General features: G+C 44.2%; 1 protein-coding gene across 1 annotated transcript in view; it reads right to left on the bottom strand.

Annotated features, from left to right (window-relative positions):
• LOC115125074 (gamma-aminobutyric acid receptor subunit alpha-4-like) overlaps positions 1-20,123 on the bottom strand; it is a 71,051-nt gene that overhangs the window by 35,126 nt on the left and 15,802 nt on the right. Inside the window, 1 exon segment of the mRNA XM_065019094.1 lies at positions 4,396-4,661. Coding sequence (XP_064875166.1) covers positions 4,396-4,661 — 266 coding nt within the window.

The following is a 20,123-nucleotide window of genomic DNA, read 5'->3' as shown; positions in this document are numbered from 1 at the left end:
GTCTTAGTGATGGTCTTCTGTAGTTGAATGGGGAGAATCTTAGTGATGGTGTTCTGTAGTTGAACGGGGAGATAGCCAGTCTTAGTGATGGTGTTCTGTAGTTGAACGGGGAGATAGCCAGTCTTAGTGATGGTGTTCTGCAGTTGAACGGGGAGATAGTCAGTCTTAGTGATGGTGTTCTGTAGTTGAACGGGGAGATAGTCAGTCTTAGTGATGGTGTTCTGTAGCTGAATGGGGAGAGTCTTGGTGATGGTGTTCTGTATTGAATGGGGAGAGTCTTAGTGATGGTGTTCTGTAGTTGAATGGGGAGAGTCTTGGTGATGGTGTTGTGTAGTTGTCTTAGTGATGGTGTTCTGTAGTTGTACGGGGAGAGTCTTAGTGAAGGTGTTCTGTAATTGAATGGGGAAAGTCATAGTGATGGTGTTCTGTAGTTGAACAGGGAGAGTCTTAGTGATGGTGTTCTGTAGTTGAATGGAGAGTCTTAGTGATGGTGTTCTGTAGTTGAACTGGGAGAGTCTTGGTGATGGTGTTCTGTAGTTGAACGGGGAGATAGTCAGTCTTAGTGATGGTGTTCTGTAGTTGAACGGGGAGATAGCCAGTCTTAGTGATGGTGTTCTGTAGTTGAACGGGGAGTTAGCCAGTCTTAGTGATGGTGTTCTGTAGTTGAACGGGGAGAGTCTTGGTGATGGTGTTCTGTAGTTGTACGGGGAGAGTCTTAGTGATGGTGTTCTGTAGTTGTACGGGGAGAGTCTTAGTGATGGTGTTCTGTAGTTGTACCGGGAGAGTCTTAGTGATGGTGTTCTGTAGTTGAACGGGGAGAGTCTTGGTGGTGGTGTTCTGTAGTTGAACGGGGAGAGTCTTAGTGATGGTGTTCTGTAGTTGAACAGGGAGAGTCTTGGTGATGGTGTTCTGTAGTTGAAAGGGGAGATAGTCAGTCTTAGTGATGGTGTTCTGTAGTTGAATGGGGAAAGTCTTAGTGATGGTGTTCTGTAGTTGAACAGGGAGAGTCTTGGTGATGGTGTTCTGTAGTTGAACGGGGAGATAGTCAGTCTTAGTGATGGTGTTCTGTAGTTTAACGGGGAGAGTCTTAGTGATGGTGTTCTGTAGTTGAATGGAGAGTCTTAGTGATGGTGTTCTGTAGTTGAACTGGGAGATAGCCAGTCTTAGTGATGGTGTTCTGTAGTTGAATGGGGAGAATCTTAGTGATGGTGTTCTGTAGTTGAACGGGGAGATAGCCAGTCTTAGTGATGGTGTTCTGTAGTTGAACGGGGAGATAGCCAGTCTTAGTGATGGTGTTCTGTAGTTGAACGGGGAGATAGCCAGTCTTAGTGATGGTGTTCTGTAGTTGAACGGGGAGAGTCTTGGTGATGGTGTTCTGTAGTTGTACGGGGAGAGTCTTAGTGATGGTGTTCTGTAGTTGTACGGGGAGAGTCTTAGTGATGGTGTTCTGTAGTTGTACCGGGAGAGTCTTAGTGGTGGTGTTCTGTAGTTGAACGGGGAGAGTCTTGGTGATGGTGTTCTGTAGTTGAACGGGGAGAGTCTTGGTTATGGTGTTCTGCAGTTGAACGGGGAGATAGTCAGTCTTAGTGATGGTGTTCTGTAGTTGAACGGGGAGATAGTCAGTCTTAGTGATGGTGTTCTGTAGCTGAATGGGGAGAGTCTTGGTGATGGTGTTCTGTATTTGAATGGGGAGAGTCTTAGTGATGGTGTTCTGTAGTTGAATGGGGAGAGTCTTGGTGATGGTGTTGTGTAGTTGTACGGGGAGAGTCTTAGTGATGGTGTTCTGTAGTTGTACGGGGAGAGTCTTAGTGAAGGTGTTCTGTAATTGAATGGGGAAAGTCATAGTGATGGTGTTCTGTAGTTGAACAGGGAGAGTCTTAGTGATGGTGTTCTGTAGTTGAATGGAGAGTCTTAGTGATGGTGTTCTGTAGTTGAACTGGGAGAGTCTTGGTGATGGTGTTCTGTAGTTGAACGGGGAGATAGTCAGTCTTAGTGATGGTGTTCTGTAGTTTAACGGGGAGAGTCTTAGTGATGGTGTTCTGTAGTTGAATGGAGAGTCTTAGTGATGGTGTTCTGTAGTTGAACGGGGAGATAGCCAGTCTTAGTGATGGTGTTCTGTAGTTGAACGGGGAGATAGCCAGTCTTAGTGATGGTGTTCTGTAGTTGAACGGGGATAGAAGTCTTAGTGATGGTGTTCTGTAGTTGAACGGGGAGATAGCCAGTCTTAGTGATGGTGTTCTGTAGTTGAACGGGGAGATAGCCAGTCTTAGTGATGGTGTTCTGTAGTTGAACGGGGAGATAGCCAGTCTTAGGGATGGTGTTCTGTAGTTGAACGGGGAGATAGCCAGTCTTAGGGATGGTGTTCTGTAGTTGAACGGGGAGATAGCCAGTCTTAGTGATGGTGTTCTGTAGTTGAACGGGGAGATAGCCAGTCTTCGTGATGGTGTCCTGTAGTTGAACGGGGAGATAGCCAGTCTTAGTGATGGTGTTCTGTAGTTGAATGGGGAGATAGCCAGTCTTAGTGATGGTGTTCTGTAGTTGAATGGGGAGATAGCCAGTCTTAGTGATGGTGTACTGTAGTTGAACGGGGAGAGTCTTAGTGATGGTGTTCTGTAGTTGAACAGGGAGAGTCTTAGTGATGGTGTTCTGTAGTTGAATGGAGAGTCTTAGTGATGGTGTTCTGTAGTTGAACTGGGAGAGTCTTGGTGATGGTGTTCTGTAGTTGAACGGGGAGATAGTCAGTCTTAGTGATGGTGTTCTGTAGTTTAACGGGGAGAGTCTTAGTGATGGTGTTCTGTAGTTGAATGGAGAGTCTTAGTGATGGTGTTCTGTAGTTGAACGGGGAGATAGCCAGTCTTAGTGATGGTGTTCTGTAGTTGAACGGGGAGATAGCCAGTCTTAGTGATGGTGTTCTGTAGTTGAACGGGGAGATAGCCAGTCTTAGTGATGGTGTTCTGTAGTTGAACGGGGAGATAGCCAGTCTTAGTGATGGTGTTCTGTAGTTGAACGGGGAGATAGCCAGTCTTAGTGATGGTGTTCTGTAGTTGAACGGGGAGATAGCCAGTCTTAGGGATGGTGTTCTGTAGTTGAACGGGGAGATAGCCAGTCTTAGGGATGGTGTTCTGTAGTTGAACGGGGAGATAGCCAGTCTTAGTGATGGTGTTCTGTAGTTGAACGGGGAGATAGCCAGTCTTCGTGATGGTGTCCTGTAGTTGAACGGGGAGATAGCCAGTCTTAGTGATGGTGTTCTGTAGTTGAATGGGGAGATAGCCAGTCTTAGTGATGGTGTTCTGTAGTTGAATGGGGAGATAGCCAGTCTTAGTGATGGTGTTCTGTAGTTGAACGGGGAGAGTCTTAGTGATGGTGTTCTGTAGTTGAACAGGGAGATAGCCAGTCTTAGTGATGGTGTTCTGTAGTTGAACGGGGAGATAGCCAGTCTTAGTGATGGTGTTCTGTAGTTGAACGGGGAGATAGCCAGTCTTAGGGATGGTGTTCTGTAGTTGAACGGGGAGATAGCCAGTCTTAGTGATGGTGTTCTGTAGTTGAACGGGGAGATAGCCAGTCTTCGTGATGGTGTTCTGTAGTTGAACGGGGAGATAGCCAGTCTTAGTGATGGTGTTCTGTAGTTGAATGCGGAGATAGCCAGTCTTAGTGATGGTGTACTGTAGTTGAACGGGGAGATAGCCAGTCTTAGTGATGGTGTTCTGTAGTTGAACGGGGAGATAGCCAGTCTTCGTGATGGTGTTCTGTAGTTGAACGGGAGATAGCCAGTCTTAGTGATGGTGTTCTGTAGTTGAACGGGGAGATAGCCAGTCTTAGTGATGGTGTTCTGTAGTTGAACGGGAGATAGCCAGTCTTAGTGATGGTGTTCTGTAGTTGAACGGGAGATAGCCAGTCTTAGTGATGGTGTTCTGTAGTTGAACGGGAGATAGCCAGTCTTAGTGATGGTGTTCTGTAGTTGAACGGGAGATAGCCAGTCTTAGTGATGGTGTTCTGTAGTTGAACGGGGAGATAGCCAGTCTTAGTGATGGTGTTCTGTAGTTGAACGGGGAGATAGCCAGTCTTAGTGATGGTGTACTGTAGTTGAACGGGGAGATAGCCAGTCTTAGTGATGGTGTTCTGTAGTTGAACGGGGAGATAGCCAGTCTTAGTGATGGTGTTCTGTAGTTGAACGGGGAGATAGCCAGTCTTAGTGATGGTGTTCTGTAGTTGAACGGGGAGATAGCCAGTCTTAGTGATGGTGTTCTGTAGTTGAACGGGGAGATAGCCAGTCTTGGTGAATGCTGCTCGTTACAGTTACAGCTGCATAGTGTAAAACCCCTGGCTACCAACCCTAACCATGTCTGTGTATTTGTGAGTGTGTCCAGCCATCCACCCTTCCAGTAAATAACTTACAGATAAAGCACTCTCATCATCCTCCTCATCATAACTTGCTTCAGCCAGGGCCTCCATTTTTTTCTGCCTGGCGTTCTTCTTCTTCTTCAGTCTGTTGGCCTCCAGCGTCGCAAAGTAGTTGACAGCGGCGAACTCGATGAGCGCAGACGCCACGAAGGCAAAACACACGGCGATGAACCAGTCCATGGCTGTAGCGTAGGCCACCTTGGGCAGAGACTGGCGGGCACTGATGCTGAGGGTTGTCATGGTGAGGACCGTGGTGATGCCTGTTGGTTGTTAGGATAGGGGAGATGGAGACCATAGAAACAGAATTAGAACACTATTATGAGAGAGAGAGAGAGATTACATCTGCAACCCTATATCTGTGGCTTGTTTGCCTGTTCCCTCTCAGAGCCTCTGTATACACACATTCTCTCCCAGTCACATCATGCATTGGACACAGTCTCTCCCAGTCACATCATGAAGTGATATACAGTATAGGCTGAATTAAGTTTTGGAACACTATTGAGAGCGAGAGAGACACAGACACAGAGAGAGAGAGAGAGAGAGAGAGAGAGAGAGAGAGAGAGAGAGAGAGAGAGAGAGAGAGAGAGAGAGAGAGAGAGAGAGAGAGAGAGAGAGAGAGAGAGAGAGAGAGAGACACAGAGAGAGACACAGAGAGCGAAGGAGAGGGAGAGGAGAGAGAGACACAGACACAGAGAGAGAGAGAGAGACACAGAGAGAGCGAGAGAGAGAGACACAGAGAGAGTGAGAGAGAGAGACACAGAGAGAGTGAGTGAGAGACAGAGAGAGACACACAGAGAGAGTGAGTGAGAGACAGACAGAGACACAGAGAGAGAGAGAGACAGAGAGAGTGAGTGAGCGAGAGACAGAGAGAGAGACACACAGAGAGAGTGAGTGAGAGACAGAGAGAGAGACACACAGAGAGAGAGAGTGAGTGAGAGACAGAGAGACACAGACACAGAGAGAGAGAGAGACAGAGAGAGTGAGTGAGAGACAGAGAGAGAGACACACAGAGAGAGTGATTGAGAGAGACTAAGACAGAGATCTCTCTGTCTCTCTAAATTAAATTTAAATGTAATATTGAACATTCAATTGCCAAAATATTCCATTGTTTCTGTCCACATCATTTTCATGGTCTCATCTACTGCTCAGGCAGTAGCAGCCAGCCAACCATCTAACATTATCTCTGTTTGAAATGTCTCTCTGTCTCTCTCTGTCTCTCTGTCTCGCTCTCTCTGTCTCTCTCTGCCTCAATTCAAGAAAGAGGGTTGTTATCATACTAGACACAGGAACAGGGTGTTGTTATCATACTAGACACAGGGACAGTGTGTTGTTATCAAACTAGACACAGGGACAGAGGGTTGTTATCATACTAGACACAGGGACAGGGTGTTGTTATCATACTAGACACAGAGACAGAGGGTTGTTATCATACTAGACACAGGGACAGGGTGTTGTTATCATACTAGACACAGAGAGTTGTTATCATACTAGACACAGAGGGTTGTTATCATACTAGACACAGAGGGTTGTTATCATACTAGACACAGAGGGTTGTTATCATACCAGACACAGGGACAGGGTGTTGTTATCATACTAGACACAGGGACAGGGTGTTGTTATCATACTAGACACAGGGACAGGGTGTTGTTATCATACTAGACACAGAGGGTTGTTATCATACTAGACACAGAGACAGGGTGTTGTTATCATACTAGACACAGTGACAGGGTGTTGTTATCATACTAGACACAGAGGGTTGTTATCATACTAGACACAGTGACAGAGGGTGTTGTTATCATACTAGACACAGAGGGTTGTTATCATACTAGACACAGGGACAGAGGGTTGTTATCATACAAGACACAGGGACAGGGTGTTGTTATCATACTAGACACAGAGGGTTGTTATCATACTAGACACAGGGTGTTGTTATCATACTAGACACAGAGACAGGGTGTTGTTATCATACTAGACACAGGGACAGAGGGTTGTTATCATACTAGACACAGGGACAGAGGGTGTTGTTATCATACTAGACACAGAGACAGGGTGTTGTTATCATACTAGACACAGTGACAGGGTGTTGTTATCATACTAGACACAGAGGGTTGTTATCATACTAGACACAGGGACAGGGTGTTGTTATCATACTAGACACAGGGACAGAGGGTTGTTATCATACTAGACACAGGGACAGGGTGTTGTTATCATACTAGACACAGGGACAGGGTGTTGTTATCATACTAGACACAGGGACAGAGGGTTGTTATCATACTAGACACAGGGACAGGGTGTTGTTATCATACTAGACACAGGGACAGGGTGTTGTTATCATACTAGACACAGGGACAGGGTGTTGTTATCATTCTAGACACAGGGACAGAGGGTTGTTATCATACTAGACACAGAGGGTTGTTATCATACTAGACACAGAGACAGGGTGTTGCTATCATACTAGACACAGGGACAGAGGGTTGTTATCATACTAGACACAGGGACAGAGGGTTGTTATCATACTAGACACAGGGACAGAGGGTTGTTATCATACTAGACACAGAGGGTTGTTATCATACTAGACACAGGGACAGAGGGTTGTTATCATACTAGACACAGGGACAGAGGGTTGTTATCATACTAGACACAGGAACAGAGGGTTGTTATCATACTAGACACAGGGTGTTGTTATCATACTAGACACAGGGTGTTGTTATCATACTAGACACAGGGACAGGGTGTTGTTATCATACTAGACACAGGGACAGAGGGTTGTTATCATACTAGACACAGGAACAGAGGGTTGTTATCATACTAGACACAGGGACAGAGGGTTGTTATCATACTAGACACAGAGGGTTGTTATCATACTAGACACAGGGTGTTGTTATCATACTAGACACAGGGACAGAGTGTTGTTATCATACTAGACACAGGGTGTTGTTATCATACTAGACACAGAGGGTTGTTATCATACTAGACACAGAGGGTTGTTATCATACTAGACACAGGGACAGAGTGTTGTTATCATACTAGACACAGGGACAGAGGGTTGTTATCATACTAGACACAGGGACAGAGGGTTGTTATCATACTAGACACTGAGGGTTGTTATCATACTAGAGACAGAGACAGAGGGTGTTGTTATCATACTAGACACAGGGACAGAGTGTTGTTATCATACTAGACACAGAGTGTTGTTATCATACTAGAGACAGAGACAGAGGGTGTTGTTATCATACTAGAGACAGAGACAGAGGGTGTTGTTATCATACTAGACACAGGGACAGAGGGTTGTTATCATACTAGACACAGGGACAGAGGGTTGTTATCATACTAGACACAGGGACAGAGGGTTGTTATCATACTAGACACAGGGACAGAGGGTTGTTATCATACTAGACACAGAGGGTTGTTATCATATTAGACACAGGGACAGGGTGCTGTTATCATACTAGACACAGGGACAGAGGGTTGTTATCATACTAGACACAGGGACAGGGTGCTGTTATCATACTAGACACAGGGACAGAGGGTTGTTATCATACTAGACACAGGGACAGGGTGTTGTTATCATACTAGACACAGGGTGTTGTTATCATACTAGACACAGGGTGTTGTTATCATACTAGACACAGGGACAGGGTGTTGTTATCATACTAGACACAGGGACAGAGGGTTGTTATCATACTAGACACAGGGACAGAGGGTTGTTATCATACTAGACACAGGGACAGAGGGTGTTGTTATCATACTAGACACAGGGTGTTGTTATCATACTAGACACAGGGACAGAGGGTTGTTATCATACTAGACACACGGACAGAGGGTTGTTATCATACTAGACACAGAGGGTTGTTATCATACTAGAGACAGAGACAGAGGGTGTTGTTATCATACTAGAGACAGAGACAGAGGGTGTTGTTATCATACTAGACACAGGGACAAAGTGCTGTTATCATACTAGACACAGAGGGTTGTTATCATACTAGAGACAGAGACAGAGGGTGTTGTTATCATACTAGAGACAGAGACAGAGGGTGTTGTTATCATACTAGACACAGGGACAGAGGGTTGTTATCATACTAGACACAGGGACAGAGTGTTGTTATCATACTAGACACAGGGACAGGGGGTGTTGTTATCATACTAGACACAGGGACAGAGGGTGTTGTTATCATACTAGACACAGGGACAGGGTGTTGTTATCATACTAGACACAGGGACAGGGTGTTGTTATCATACTAGACACAGGGACAGAGGGTTGTTATCATACTAGACACATGGACAGAGGGTTGTTATCATACTAGACACAGAGGGTTGTTATCATACTAGACACAGGGACAGAGGGTTGTTATCATACTAGACACAGGGACAGAGGGTTGTTATCATACTAGACACAGAGGGTTGTTATCATACTAGACACAGAGACAGAGGGTTGTTATCATACTAGTCACAGGGACAGAGGGTTGTTATCATACTAGACACAGGGACAGGGTGTTGTTATCATACTAGACACAGATACAGAGGGTTGTTATCAAACTAGACACAGGGACAGAGGGTTGTTATCATACTAGACACAGGGACAGAGGGTTGTTATCATACTAGACACAGGGACAGAGGGTTGTTATCATACTAGACACAGGGACAGAGGGTTGTTATCATACTAGACACAGGGACAGAGTGTTGTTATCATACTAGACACAGGGACAGGGTGTTGTTATCATACTAGACACAGGGACAGGGTGTTGTTATCATACTAGACACAGGGACAGAGGGTTGTTATCATACTAGACACAGGGACAGAGGGTTGTTATCATACTAGACACAGAGGGTTGTTATCATACTAGACACAGGGACAGGGTGTTGTTATCATACCAGACACAGGGACAGGGTGTTGTTATCATACCAGACACAGGGACAGGGTGTTGTTATCATACTAGACACAGGGACAGGGTGTTGTTATCATACTAGACACAGGGACAGGGTGTTGTTATCATACCAGACACAGGGACAGGGTGTTGTTATCATACTAGACACAGGGACAGGGTGTTGTTATCATACTAGACACAGGGACAGAGGGTTGTTATCATACTAGACACAGGAACAGAGGGTTGTTATCATACTAGACACAGGGACAGAGGGTTGTTATCATACTAGACACAGAGGGTTGTTATCATACTAGACACAGAGGGTTGTTATCATACTAGACACAGGGACAGGGTGTTGTTATCATACTAGACACAGGGACAGAGGGTTGTTATCATACTAGACACAGGGACAGAGTGTTGTTATCATACTAGACACAGGGACAGAGGGTTGTTATCATACTAGACACAGGGACAGAGGGTTGTTATCATACTAGACACTGAGGGTTGTTATCATACTAGAGACAGAGACAGAGGGTGTTGTTATCATACTAGACACAGGGACAGAGTGTTGTTATCATACTAGACACAGAGTGTTGTTATCATACTAGAGACAGAGACAGAGGGTGTTGTTATCATACTAGAGACAGAGACAGAGGGTGTTGTTATCATACTAGACACAGGGACAGAGGGTTGTTATCATACTAGACACAGGGACAGAGGGTTGTTATCATACTAGACACAGGGACAGAGGGTTGTTATCATACTAGACACAGGGACAGAGGGTTGTTATCATACTAGACACAGAGGGTTGTTATCATATTAGACACAGGGACAGGGTGCTGTTATCATACTAGACACAGGGACAGAGGGTTGTTATCATACTAGACACAGGGACAGGGTGCTGTTATCATACTAGACACAGGGACAGAGGGTTGTTATCATACTAGACACAGGGACAGGGTGTTGTTATCATACTAGACACAGGGTGTTGTTATCATACTAGACACAGGGTGTTGTTATCATACTAGACACAGGGAGAGGGTGTTGTTATCATACTAGACACAGGGACAGAGGGTTGTTATCATACTAGACACAGGGACAGAGGGTGTTGTTATCATACTAGACACAGGGTGTTGTTATCATACTAGACACAGGGACAGAGGGTTGTTATCATACTAGACACACGGACAGAGGGTTGTTATCATACTAGACACAGAGGGTTGTTATCATACTAGAGACAGATACAGAGGGTGTTGTTATCATACTAGAGACAGAGACAGAGGGTGTTGTTATCATACTAGACACAGGGACAGAGTGCTGTTATCATACTAGACACAGAGGGTTGTTATCATACTAGAGACAGAGACAGAGGGTGTTGTTATCATACTAGAGACAGAGACAGAGGGTGTTGTTATCATACTAGACACAGGGACAGAGGGTTGTTATCATACTAGACACAGGGACAGAGTGTTGTTATCATACTAGACACAGGGACAGGGGGTGTTGTTATCATACTAGACACAGGGACAGAGGGTGTTGTTATCATACTAGACACAGGGACAGGGTGTTGTTATCATACTAGACACAGGGACAGGGTGTTGTTATCATACTAGACACAGGGACAGAGGGTTGTTATCATACTAGACACAGGGACAGAGGGTTGTTATCATACTAGACACAGAGGGTTGTTATCATACTAGACACAGGGACAGAGGGTTGTTATCATACTAGACACAGGGACAGAGGGTTGTTATCATACTAGACACAGAGGGTTGTTATCATACTAGACACAGAGACAGAGGGTTGTTATCATACTAGTCACAGGGACAGAGGGTTGTTATCATACTAGACACAGGGACAGGGTGTTGTTATCATACTAGACACAGATACAGAGGGTTGTTATCAAACTAGACACAGGGACAGATGGTTGTTATCATACTAGACACAGGGACAGAGGGTTGTTATCATACTAGACACAGGGACAGAGGGTTGTTATCATACTAGACACAGGGACAGAGGGTTGTTATCATACTAGACACAGGGACAGAGTGTTGTTATCATACTAGACACAGGGACAGGGTGTTGTTATCATACTAGACACAGGGACAGGGTGTTGTTATCATACTAGACACAGGGACAGAGGGTTGTTATCATACTAGACACAGGGACAGAGGGTTGTTATCATACTAGACACAGAGGGTTGTTATCATACTAGACACAGAGACAGAGGGTTGTTATCATACTAGACACAGGGACAGAGGGTTGTTATCATACTAGAGACAGAGGGTTGTTATCATACTAGAGACAGAGGGTTGTTATCATACTAGACACAGAGACAGAGGGTTGTTATCATACTAGACACAGGGACAGAGGGTTGTTATCATACTAGACACAGGGACAGAGGGTTGTTATCATACTAGACACAGGGACAGAGGGTTGTTATCATACTAGACACAGGGACAGGGTGTTGTTATCATACTAGACACAGGGACAGAGGGTTGTTATCATACTAGACACAGGGACAGAGGGTTGTTATCATACTAGACACAGAGGGTTGTTATCATACTAGACACAGGAACAGGGTGTTGTTATCAAACTAGACACAGGGACAGGGTGTTGTTATCATACTAGACACAGGGACAGAGGGTTGTTATCATACTAGACACAGGGACAGAGTGTTGTTATCATACTAGACACAGGGACAGAGGGTTGTTATCATACTAGACACAGGGACAGAGGGTTGTTATCATACTAGACACAGGAACAGGGTGTTGTTATCAAACTAGACACAGGGACAGTGTGTTGTTATCATACTAGACACAGGAACAGGGTGTTGTTATCATACTAGACACAGGGACAGGGTGTTGTTATCATACTAGACACAGGAACAGGGTGTTGTTATCATACTAGACACAGGGACAGGGTGTTGTTATCATACTAGACACAGGAACAGGGTGTTGTTATCATACTAGACACAGGAACAGGGTGTTGTTATCATACTAGACACAGGGACAGGGTGTTGTTATCATACTAGACACAGGGACAGGGTGTTGTTATCATACTAGACACAGGGACAGAGGGTTGTTATCATACTAGACACAGGGACAGAGGGTTGTTATCATACTAGACACAGAGACAGGGTGTTGTTATCATACTAGACACAGAGGGTTGTTATCATACTGGACACAGGGACAGGGTGTTGTTATCATACTAGACACAGAGGGTTGTTATCATACTAGACACAGAGGGTTGTTATCATACTAGACACAGAGGGTTGTTATCATACTAGACACAGAGGGTTGTTATCATACTAGACACAGGGACAGAGGGTTGTTATCATACTAGACACAGGGACAGAGGGTTGTTATCATACTAGACACAGAGGGTTGTTACCATACTAGACACAGAGGGTTGTTATCATACTAGACACAGGGACAGAGGGTTGTTATCATACTAGACACAGAGGGTTGTTATCATACTAGACACAGGGACAGAGGGTTGTTATCATACTAGACACAGGGACAGAGGGTTGTTATCATACTAGACACAGAGACAGAGTGTTGTTATCATACTAGACACAGAGACAGAGTGTTGTTATCATACTAGACACAGGGACAGAGGGTTGTTATCATACTAGACACAGGGACAGAGTGTTGTTATCATACTAGACACAGAGGGTTGTTATCATACTAGACACAGGGACAGGGTGTTGTTATCATACTAGACACAGAGACAGAGGGTTGTTATCATACTAGACACAGAGGGTTGTTATCATACTAGACACAGAGACAGAGGTTGTTATCATACTAGACACAGAGGGTTGTTATCATACTAGACACAGGGACAGAGTGTTGTTATCATACTAGACACAGAGGGTTGTTATCATACTAGACACAGAGACAGATGGTTGTTATCATACTAGACACAGAGACAGAGGGTTGTTATCATACTAGACACAGAGACAGAGGGTTGTTATCATACTAGACACAGAGACAGAGGGTTGTTATCATACTAGACACAGGGACAGAGTGTTGTTATCATACTAGACACAGAGGGTTGTTATCATACTAGACACAGAGGGTTGTTATCATACTAGACACAGGGACAGAGGGTTGTTATCATACTAGACACAGGGACAGAGTGTTGTTATCATACTAGACACAGGGACAGAGGGTTGTTATCATACTAGACACAGGGACAGAGGGTTGTTATCATACTAGACACAGGAACAGGGTGTTGTTATCAAACTAGACACAGGGACAGGGTGTTGTTATCATACTAGACACAGGAACAGGGTGTTGTTATCATACTAGACACAGGGACAGGGTGTTGTTATCATACTAGACACAGGAACAGGGTGTTGTTATCATACTAGACACAGGGACAGGGTGTTGTTATCATACTAGACACAGGAACAGGGTGTTGTTATCATACTAGACACAGGAACAGGGTGTTGTTATCATACTAGACACAGGGACAGGGTGTTGTTATCATACTAGACACAGGGACAGGGTGTTGTTATCATACTAGACACAGGGACAGAGGGTTGTTATCATACTAGACACAGAGACAGGGCGTTGTTATCATACTAGACACAGAGGGTTGTTATCATACTGGACACAGGGACAGGGTGTTGTTATCATACTAGACACAGAGTGTTGTTATCATACTAGACACAGGGACAGGGTGTTGTTATCATACTAGACACAGAGGGTTGTTATCATACTAGACACAGAGGGTTGTTATCATACTAGACACAGAGGGTTGTTATCATACTAGACACAGAGACAGAGGGTTGTTATCATACTAGACACAGGGACAGAGGGTTGTTATCATACTAGACACAGGGACAGGGTGTTGTTATCATACTAGACACAGGGACAGAGGGTTGTTATCATACTAGACACAGAGACAGGGCGTTGTTATCATACTAGACACAGAGGGTTGTTATCATACTGGACACAGGGACAGGGTGTTGTTATCATACTAGACACAGAGTGTTGTTATCATACTAGACACAGGGACAGGGTGTTGTTATCATACTAGACACAGAGGGTTGTTATCATACTAGACACAGAGGGTTGTTATCATACTAGACACAGAGGGTTGTTATCATACTAGACACAGAGACAGAGGGTTGTTATCATACTAGACACAGGGACAGAGGGTTGTTATCATACTAGACACAGGGACAGAGTGTTGTTATCATACTAGACACAGAGGGTTGTTACCATACTAGACACAGAGGGTTGTTATCATACTAGACACAGGGACAGGGTGTTGTTATCATACTAGACACAGATACAGAGGGTTGTTATCAAACTAGACACAGGGACAGATGGTTGTTATCATACTAGACACAGGGACAGAGGGTTGTTATCATACTAGACACAGGGACAGAGGGTTGTTATCATACTAGACACAGGGACAGAGGGTTGTTATCATACTAGACACAGGGACAGAGTGTTGTTATCATACTAGACACAGGGACAGGGTGTTGTTATCATACTAGACACAGGGACAGGGTGTTGTTATCATACTAGACACAGGGACAGAGGGTTGTTATCATACTAGACACAGGGACAGAGGGTTGTTATCATACTAGACACAGAGGGTTGTTATCATACTAGACACAGAGACAGAGGGTTGTTATCATACTAGACACAGGGACAGAGGGTTGTTATCATACTAGAGACAGAGGGTTGTTATCATACTAGAGACAGAGGGTTGTTATCATACTAGACACAGAGACAGAGGGTTGTTATCATACTAGACACAGGGACAGAGGGTTGTTATCATACTAGACACAGGGACAGAGGGTTGTTATCATACTAGACACAGGGACAGAGGGTTGTTATCATACTAGACACAGGGACAGGGTGTTGTTATCATACTAGACACAGGGACAGAGGGTTGTTATCATACTAGACACAGGGACAGAGGGTTGTTATCATACTAGACACAGAGGGTTGTTATCATACTAGACACAGGAACAGGGTGTTGTTATCAAACTAGACACAGGGACAGGGTGTTGTTATCATACTAGACACAGGGACAGAGGGTTGTTATCATACTAGACACAGGGACAGAGTGTTGTTATCATACTAGACACAGGGACAGAGGGTTGTTATCATACTAGACACAGGGACAGAGGGTTGTTATCATACTAGACACAGGAACAGGGTGTTGTTATCAAACTAGACACAGGGACAGTGTGTTGTTATCATACTAGACACAGGGACAGGGTGTTGTTATCATACTAGACACAGGAACAGGGTGTTGTTATCATACTAGACACAGGGACAGGGTGTTGTTATCATACTAGACACAGGAACAGGGTGTTGTTATCATACTAGACACAGGAACAGGGTGTTGTTATCATACTAGACACAGGGACAGGGTGTTGTTATCATACTAGACACAGGGACAGGGTGTTGTTATCATACTAGACACAGGGACAGAGGGTTGTTATCATACTAGACACAGGGACAGAGGGTTGTTATCATACTAGACACAGAGACAGGGTGTTGTTATCATACTAGACACAGAGGGTTGTTATCATACTGGACACAGGGACAGGGTGTTGTTATCATACTAGACACAGAGGGTTGTTATCATACTAGACACAGAGGGTTGTTATCATACTAGACACAGAGGGTTGTTATCATACTAGACACAGAGGGTTGTTATCATACTAGACACAGGGACAGAGGGTTGTTATCATACTAGACACAGGGACAGAGGGTTGTTATCATACTAGACACAGAGGGTTGTTACCATACTAGACACAGAGGGTTGTTATCATACTAGACACAGGGACAGAGGGTTGTTATCATACTAGACACAGAGGGTTGTTATCATACTAGACACAGGGACAGAGGGTTGTTATCATACTAGACACAGGGACAGAGGGTTGTTATCATACTAGACACAGAGACAGAGTGTTGTTATCATACTAGACACAGAGACAGAGTGTTGTTATCATACTAGACACAGGGACAGAGGGTTGTTATCATACTAGACACAGGGACAGAGTGTTGTTATCATACTACTAGACACAGAGGGTTGTTATCATACTAGACACAGGGACAGGGTGTTGTTATCATACTAGACACAGAGACAGAGGGTTGTTATCATACTAGACACAGAGGGTTGTTATCATACTAGACACAGAGACAGAGGGTTGTTATCATACTAGACACAGAGGGTTGTTATCATACTAGACACAGGGACAGAGTGTTGTTATCATACTAGACACAGAGGGTTGTTATCATACTAGACACAGAGACAGATGGTTGTTATCATACTAGACACAGAGACAGAGGGTTGTTATCATACTAGACACAGAGACAGAGGGTTGTTATCATACTAGACACAGAGACAGAGGGTTGTTATCATACTAGACACAGGGACAGAGTGTTGTTATCATACTAGACACAGAGGGTTGTTATCATACTAGACACAGAGGGTTGTTATCATACTAGACACAGGGACAGAGGGTTGTTATCATACTAGACACAGGGACAGAGTGTTGTTATCATACTAGACACAGGGACAGAGGGTTGTTATCATACTAGACACAGGGACAGAGGGTTGTTATCATACTAGACACAGGAACAGGGTGTTGTTATCAAACTAGACACAGGGACAGGGTGTTGTTATCATACTAGACACAGGAACAGGGTGTTGTTATCATACTAGACACAGGGACAGGGTGTTGTTATCATACTAGACACAGGAACAGGGTGTTGTTATCATACTAGACACAGGGACAGGGTGTTGTTATCATACTAGACACAGGAACAGGGTGTTGTTATCATACTAGACACAGGAACAGGGTGTTGTTATCATACTAGACACAGGGACAGGGTGTTGTTATCATACTAGACACAGGGACAGGGTGTTGTTATCATACTAGACACAGGGACAGAGGGTTGTTATCATACTAGACACAGAGACAGGGCGTTGTTATCATACTAGACACAGAGGGTTGTTATCATACTGGACACAGGGACAGGGTGTTGTTATCATACTAGACACAGAGTGTTGTTATCATACTAGACACAGGGACAGGGTGTTGTTATCATACTAGACACAGAGGGTTGTTATCATACTAGACACAGAGGGTTGTTATCATACTAGACACAGAGGGTTGTTATCATACTAGACACAGAGACAGAGGGTTGTTATCATACTAGACACAGGGACAGAGGGTTGTTATCATACTAGACACAGGGACAGAGTGTTGTTATCATACTAGACACAGAGGGTTGTTACCATACTAGACACAGAGGGTTGTTATCATACTAGACACAGAGACAGGGTGTTGTTATCATACTAGACACAGGGACAGAGGGTTGTTATCATACTAGACACAGGGACAGAGGGTTGTTATCATACTAGACACAGAGGGTTGTTATCATACTAGACACAGGGACAGGGTGTTGTTATCATACTAGACACAGGGACAGAGGGTTGTTATCATACTAGACACAGGGACTGAGTGTTGTTATCATACTAGACACAGAGGGTTGTTATCCTACTAGACACAGGGACAGGGTGTTGTTATCATACTAGACACAGAGACAGAGGGTTGTTATCATACTAGACACAGAGGGTTGTTATCATACTAGACACAGAGACAGGGTGTTGTTATCATACTAGACACAGAGGGTTGTTATCATACTGGACACAGGGACAGGGTGTTGTTATAATACTAGACACAGAGTGTTGTTATCATACTAGACACAGGGACAGGGTGTTGTTATCATACTAGACACAGAGGGTTGTTATCATACTAGACACAGAGGGTTGTTATCATACTAGACACAGAGGGTTGTTATCATACTAGACACAGAGGGTTGTTATCATACTAGACACAGGGACAGAGGGTTGTTATCATACTAGACACAGGGACAGAGGGTTGTTATCATACTAGACACAGAGGGTTGTTACCATACTAGACACAGAGGGTTGTTATCATACTAGACACAGGGACAGAGGGTTGTTATCATACTAGACACAGAGGGTTGTTATCATACTAGACACAGGGACAGAGGGTTGTTATCATACTAGACACAGGGACAGAGGGTTGTTATCATACTAGACACAGAGACAGAGTGTTGTTATCATACTAGACACAGAGACAGAGTGTTGTTATCATACTAGACACAGGGACAGGGTGTTGTTATCATACTAGACACAGGGACAGAGTGTTGTTATCATACTAGACACAGAGGGTTGTTATCATACTAGACACAGGGACAGGGTGTTGTTATCATACTAGACACAGAGACAGAGGGTTGTTATCATACTAGACACAGAGGGTTGTTATCATACTAGACACAGAGACAGAGGGTTGTTATCATACTAGACACAGAGGGTTGTTATCATACTAGAAACAGGGACAGAGGGTTGTTATCATACTAGACACAGGGACAGAGTGTTGTTATCATACTAGACACAGAGGGTTGTTATCATACTAGACACAGAGACAGAGGGTTGTTATCATACTAGACACAGAGACAGAGGGTTGTTATCATACTAGACACAGAGACAGAGGGTTGTTATCATACTAGACACAGAGACAGAGGGTTGTTATCATACTAGACACAGGGACAGAGTGTTGTTATCATACTAGACACAGAGGGTTGTTATCATACTAGACACAGAGGGTTGTTATCATACTAGACACAGGGACAGAGGGTTGTTATCATACTAGACACAGGGACAGAGTGTTGTTATCATACTAGACACAGGGACAGAGGGTTGTTATCATACTAGACACAGGGACAGAGGGTTGTTATCATACTAGACACAGGAACAGGGTGTTTTTATCAAACTAGACACAGGGACAGGGTGTTGTTATCATACTAGACACAGGAACAGGGTGTTGTTATCATACTAGACACAGGGACAGGGTGTTGTTATCATACTAGACACAGGAACAGGGTGTTGTTATCATACTAGACACAGGAACAGGGTGTTGTTATCATACTAGACACAGGAACAGGGTGTTGTTATCATACTAGACACAGGGACAGGGTGTTGTTATCATACTAGACACAGGGACAGGGTGTTGTTATCATACTAGACACAGGGACAGAGGGTTGTTATCATACTAGACACAGGGACAGAGGGTTGTTATCATACTAGACACAGAGACAGGGTGTTGTTATCATACTAGACACAGAGGGTTGTTATCATACTGGACACAGGGACAGGGTGTTGTTATCATACTAGACACAGAGTGTTGTTATCATACTAGACACAGGGACAGGGTGTTGTTATCATACTAGACACAGAGGGTTGTTATCATACTAGACACAGAGGGTTGTTATCATACTAGACACAGAGGGTTGTTATCATACTAGACACAGGGACAGAGGGTTGTTATCATACTAGACACAGGGACAGAGGGTTGTTATCATACTAGACACAGGGACAGAGTGTTGTTATCATACTAGACACAGAGGGTTGTTACCATACTAGACACAGAGGGTTGTTATCATACTAGACACAGAGACAGGGTGTTGTTATCATACTAGACACAGGGACAGAGGGTTGTTATCATACTAGACACAGGGACAGAGGGTTGTTATCATACTAGACACAGAGGGTTGTTATCATACTAGACACAGGGACAGGGTGTTGTTATCATACTAGACACAGGGACAGAGGGTTGTTATCATACTAGACACAGGGACAGAGTGTTGTTATCATACTAGACACAGAGGGTTGTTATCCTACTAGACACAGGGACAGGGTGTTGTTATCATACTAGACACAGAGACAGAGGGTTGTTATCATACTAGACACAGAGGGTTGTTATCATACTAGACACAGGGACAGAGGGTT

The sequence above is a fragment of the Oncorhynchus nerka genome, linkage group LG6 (assembly GCF_034236695.1).
Source record: "Oncorhynchus nerka isolate Pitt River linkage group LG6, Oner_Uvic_2.0, whole genome shotgun sequence".
Taxonomy (NCBI): Eukaryota; Metazoa; Chordata; class Actinopteri; order Salmoniformes; family Salmonidae; genus Oncorhynchus; species Oncorhynchus nerka.
The sequence above is the reverse complement of the archived record's forward strand: the minus strand, read 5'-3'. Positions and strand labels throughout refer to the sequence as shown.